A 5,447-nucleotide genomic window follows, 5' to 3' on the forward strand; every position below is an offset into this window, starting at 1 on the left:
AATAATAATAATAATAATAATAATAATAATAATAATAATAATAATAATAATAATGTCATCACAATGTCAGCACTGTATGTTTCCATACAATGGCGAAATTAGTCTCTGCATTTAACCCATCCACCACCAGGTGGTGCAGTGGGCAGCTATTGAAAGTGCCCGGGGGGTAAATATTTAGTTTAGAAATTAAATATTTAGCTTAGCAATTATAAACTAAATATTTAGGTGTAAATTAAATATTTAATTCATACCAAAATATTTAGTTTACCAACTAAATATTTAACTTGCTAGTTAAGTATTTAATTTGTAAACTAAATATTTATCTTGTAAATTAAATATTTAGTTGAAAACTATGACATTTACAAATGTATGAATAACATGGTGAAAATATGACTTTTAAAAGCTAAATAAACCACAATATTTATGCTAATTTTTGACTGTGCAACTTTACAAACGGCACCCCATAGACCTTCACCATATGTGGCTGTTTAAGCAATGAACAGGGAAAGATGTTTCTTTGTTTAATTTATATTTTTCTAACGCACTTGACATCTTAATGGTGAATAGTGGAGGACAGAAAATGTGAACGCATTTTAGGACGACAGTTTTTATGACCAGTGCACCACTTGTAAGCCTGTGTGGCTCTATAGCATGGATTTGATTTGCTTAGCTTCATGGTTGCCAACAGCAGCGCTAAATAAAAAAGCCCTGCACCATTTGCTGTTTATTTGGATTTTTGCAGGTGGACAAAGCTAAAATATTTTCAGCCAACATATCAGTTATCGGCATTTGCCTTCCCCTCCCAATATCGGTATTGACGATAGCCAAAATTTCCATATCAGTCGGGCTCTACTACAGACAAAAATAAAGTTTGCTATATTGAGTGGTCTCCTGAGATTCTTCCAAACAGAAAGATTTTCTTACTTGTGGGTGACCTTCAGGGAGTTGGGGTATCCCACCGTGTTGGTGTCATCTGCCAGCATTTCCTCAGAGCCGTCGTTAGAACCAAAGCTGAAGTCGGAATCCTCGGGTTTGTAGTGGCGTTTGGAGATGACGCGGCGGCGGATGGCTGACTGGTCGTCTGCTTGCAGGTCGATGTCGTATATCTGGCCCTCGAACTCCACGGACAGCGATCTGGCAGGCCGCGTGTGGACGAAACGAGGGCGGAAACCTGTAAGGACACAAAAAACACCAACTGAGCAGCATCGACTAAAAACAAAAACTGGAACGAATTTTATGTTTATGTGACAAGCAGCTATTAATTTTTTTACCCACAACCAAAAGAACTGGGCAATTGTGTAATTGCGTGTGTGTTTGTTTGTGCTTGTCTGTTAGTAAAATATCTCAATCTATTGGACAGATTTGAGCAAAACTCTCAAAAAAGTAATGATCACATGTTCATTGAAAACCGTTTTCCGTTTGGAGTCAACCAGATTCAAGATGGCCACCATAACTAACCAACTTCTGCAAACACACAAATGGCTACAATTCAGTCAGTTTCACAGATATTGGGCTGAAAGTTGGTGTGGTAGCAGCTGAGAGTCATTTATAACAAATACTCAGTGCACTTTGTCTAAAGCGTTGACGTCCAAGGTGGCAAACCTCCACATAGTAACATCAATAAAATTAGTACATAATGCTCAGTGACACTTTGCCAAAGCAGCAATAGAGGGAGCCACTTAACCTAAAAATACAGTTTTGACCTAAACGCACTCCATTAACAAACAGCTTGACCTGATGAGTGTGTGCTTTATACACACATCTGACTGCTTTCATGCCATAAATAATCAATTAAGTGACAAAAAAAAAAAAAGACAAGTCGCAGGTTTAATACACTTTTTTCTTCAAGCAGAACTGAAACGGACATTAGAAACAGCATTACACAAGGGAAAAATCAGAAACAGTGAGATTTCTTACACTAATAAACACATAAAAAACCAGTTCTGGATAATTTTGATGCCATGTTTATGTCATTTACAGCACTATATAAAAAATACAGTTACAGTAAACTCACGCTGGCCCGATGAGGACAACTGCCGGTGGGAGCGTCGATCGGCTTTAGACGGTTTGTACAGCGAGTCCTCGCAGTCGCACTCCTTCTCTCTGTTGTCGTAGCTGCTGCGGGGCTTCAGACTGTGAGTCCTCTTCCTGGAGCCATCCTTGGATCCACTTTTACACTTCTGTAACCTCCACTTCCCTGAGATCTCCTCCACACAGCGCCATTTCTGCACGACAAAGCCAAAGCAGAACGGATCATAGCACAGACAAAGCTGAAATGGGGAGAGATTTGCCCTGTTGTCTAAACATCCTTCCTAACGCACATTCCTCCTGGAAAAAGAACGTTTTCAGACTAATTGCTGTGACTGAATACACATATCTGCAGGGCATAGTGGAAAGAGATCAGCACCAAGTGTGGGAACAAGCGTCCAAACAAAGAGGCGTACGGCAGATCCGGTTTCTTACAATCTTACAGGACCAGTAGACCATTTACCAGCGTCAGACAAGAGGTAAAAGAGGCATGGATTGTACCTACAGGATGAAAATAAATCATCCATTCTTTGTCTTTCTTGATCCACACACAGAGTGTTGTAACCCATTAGGACAGAAGAAACACACCTAAGAAAGAGAGCTTAAAAAAAGTACCTTTGACTGAAACCCTTAGGTGGCTTCCAACAAATGTTACTCGAGAACCATGTGGGTTTGCATTCCAGATCAACTCTTGCTGTTTTTAGTTTGTCAGAATGATAATGCAACATGAGGCACAAGTGGCAAAGCACTGCAAGACCTGAGTCAAACCCAGGTTTATTACATCCAGCTGAAACTCTGCACGCACATCCCTGCACGCTCTCCTGAGCTCAACCCAACTTGTCCCGTTGCTGCCTCTAATAAGTGATTGTTGCATACACACGTTTATGCGGTCATAAAGTGGATCTGGATTGGATTAGTCAAGACCCTCAAACTCTGCCTGTCATTTAACACTACCTGAAATTTGTAACAATTTGTATCGCACTGGCCTGTCTGCTCCAAGGCCACAAACTGTAGCATCTGGCTGCTGGTCTGCCAGAAAATTAATGGGCAGGGATGAAAAGGAAATGTACCCACAAATTAATGGACCACAAAACGGCGCAATGGAGACCAATTTTAAACCAAGCGATGCATTCAGAACTGGCTGTTTCATTAGCAGAGGTCACCATTAGCAAAGAACCGACTTGATTTTCTGTAGATGTAATAGCAAAGTTGTTTTTTGCAGAGGATTTGAACGTTCACCTGTCCAGGTTGTTCGCACGATGTTGGGAATTCGGCCTGCTGGCACGTTGCTTTGATCATCTTGTGCCTGGGAAGGCTGTTGGTTTGCTGAGTGCTAATGGAGTCGTCCTTCTTTCTCAGGATCTTACTGCAAGACCAAACATATAAAGAAAGAAGAGACATGCTGTATGACACAGGTGACATTCAAAGGGACAATAAGTTAGTTAAAGTGGCTCCTGGCGTTATTCTAGGCGTAAAACTCACTGCTCTTATAACTTAAAGCTCAACCACATCAGTCTCTGTTTTCCAATATCTTGAGTAGGATACGCACCACTTCTGTTTTAAACATGCCAACGTACCGTCACCTGCTCCATTTCTAACTCTGTGCTAACATGTCCTACAAACTACAGCCAGAATGACCCCAACAAGAGGAACGTCTCTCCCAAGAGAAGGACCACTAGGCCCGTCATGATGACAAATTTTGCTGGGCGATTAATTGTCTCAGAAATAATTGCGATAAACGATAATATTGTTTGAAATTTAGCAATAATTGTCAAATTTTAGAGGAAATGTTTATTTGTTTGGAGTGTAGTATCTGGCAGTATAAGACTGTTTGAACCAAAGGATGGAAAGTTGAGCAGTGTGTCCCTTTAAGAAAAATGGGAGGGAGGGCCCTTGACGTTACATGGACTGACATGGTGAAATGGCGGACACTCTGTGATTTGAGCTCTTTAGCATAGCATTTTTCACACAAAGCTTTTAATTAAAAAAAAAAATCAGTTAAGTTCTCAGCGTCATTTTGCAAGAAAAAAAAATTACATGAAGGCACGGGTTTCAACCATGAATTTTGGAGCATGACAAGATGGAGGTTTATTCCCGAGGTCGGCCTGTTAAGCTAAGCTATGAGCTAAGCTTCTCAGATTAGCTGCTTTGAACGATCCAAAAATGCGATCTTGGATGGTTAAAACAGATTTTAAAGAGAAAGGGAGGGGTCAAAGAGCAATGGAGTTTAACCTTTTGTCATCCAATGTCTTCAGTAGAAAGAGAGAGAGACACTAACAAATGATAAAGCCGGTAAATGAACATGAGGTCGATAATTTCATTCATCATGCGATTATTTGATTTAATGTTTATCCCGACAGGCCTAAGGACCACATCTCTGAAGTAAGTCTGTTTCTCCATAGCATTCCAAGTACAAACCAGTCTGAGTTAGTCTTTGAACTTCAACCTGGAGGGACACAGATGGTTTGAGAGGGGGTGAAGGAAGCAATTTATGTTAAAAGAGAAAAACCATCTCTTAACCGAAGAGGAGGCCTCAGATTTCCACTTTCAAAAACATATAATGCAACTTTAAGACTGATTCCCAGTCAGTTTTCACACCTGATGGGAACCGAGGGGCCTCATCTGTGAATTAGAGGAACAAAGAACTTAAGAAACCCCTACTGTTAAGGTGTTGGTGTGAACTGTCAAATCTACATATGTATGTGTATCTTATCTCACTCAACCTTATAACCTAAATCTCTCACTCACTGCTCTTTGAATTCAGAAAGCTCCTTGGATGAGGAGCGAAACCTCTTGTTACAAATAGAGTCCAGTTGTTTTTGTATTGAACGTTTTTTTTTTTTTTTTATCATGTCCTGGATGACTGAGAATCTTCACCAGCAACCTGGAGGGACTAAAGCATTCCTTCTCAAAGAGTGGGGCTCGCCCCCCTGGGGGGGGCCGGGGAAATGCCAGGGGTGGCCCTAGAAAACATGCTTTTTTTGCCGCAGGGAGTAGGTTATTTTTTTTTATTTTTTCACCACTCGTTTTGTCGCGCGCGTTCCTAATAATAAAGTTATGAACAAATATGGCTGCCTTGTCGTTTTGGGAGCCATGCATGAACCATGTCTCTCCCTTCTGCTGCTGAAACGATAAATAAACTCCGACCGTCACCTCCTCCGTCCTCCGCTGCTGATTTTATGTCCATGCGCTCTGGACGTCACGCACAGTGCGCATGCAACAAAGAGTAAACTCAAGCGAGAGCGACACCTGCCCCCTCTTTCATGTTGACAATTTTTTTGTTTGTTTGTTTGTTTTATTGGTGAGTGTACTCATTGATACAGACTTCCTAATTCGTCGTAAAAAAAAAAAAAAAAAAAATCAGCATAAATTGTTTTATTCATTTTTGTTTTGTAGGTCAAAGTGTTTTATATAACACT

General features: G+C 40.6%; 1 protein-coding gene across 1 annotated transcript in view; it reads right to left on the reverse strand.

The window, feature by feature from the left end:
- LOC119426370 (extracellular sulfatase Sulf-1) overlaps window positions 1-3,394 on the reverse strand; it is a gene marked incomplete at both ends in the record, with an annotated part of 5,846 nt that extends 2,452 nt beyond the window's left edge. The window contains 3 exon segments of the mRNA XM_037693932.1: window positions 925-1,171; window positions 2,015-2,225; window positions 3,268-3,394. Coding sequence (XP_037549860.1) covers window positions 925-1,171; window positions 2,015-2,225; window positions 3,268-3,394 — 585 coding nt within the window.
- Between the last annotated feature and the right edge of the window lie 2,053 nt (window positions 3,395-5,447).

The sequence above is a fragment of the Nematolebias whitei genome, chromosome 20 (assembly GCF_014905685.2).
Source record: "Nematolebias whitei isolate Nwh7 chromosome 20, NemWhi1, whole genome shotgun sequence".
NCBI lineage: Eukaryota > Metazoa > Chordata > Actinopteri > Cyprinodontiformes > Rivulidae > Nematolebias > Nematolebias whitei.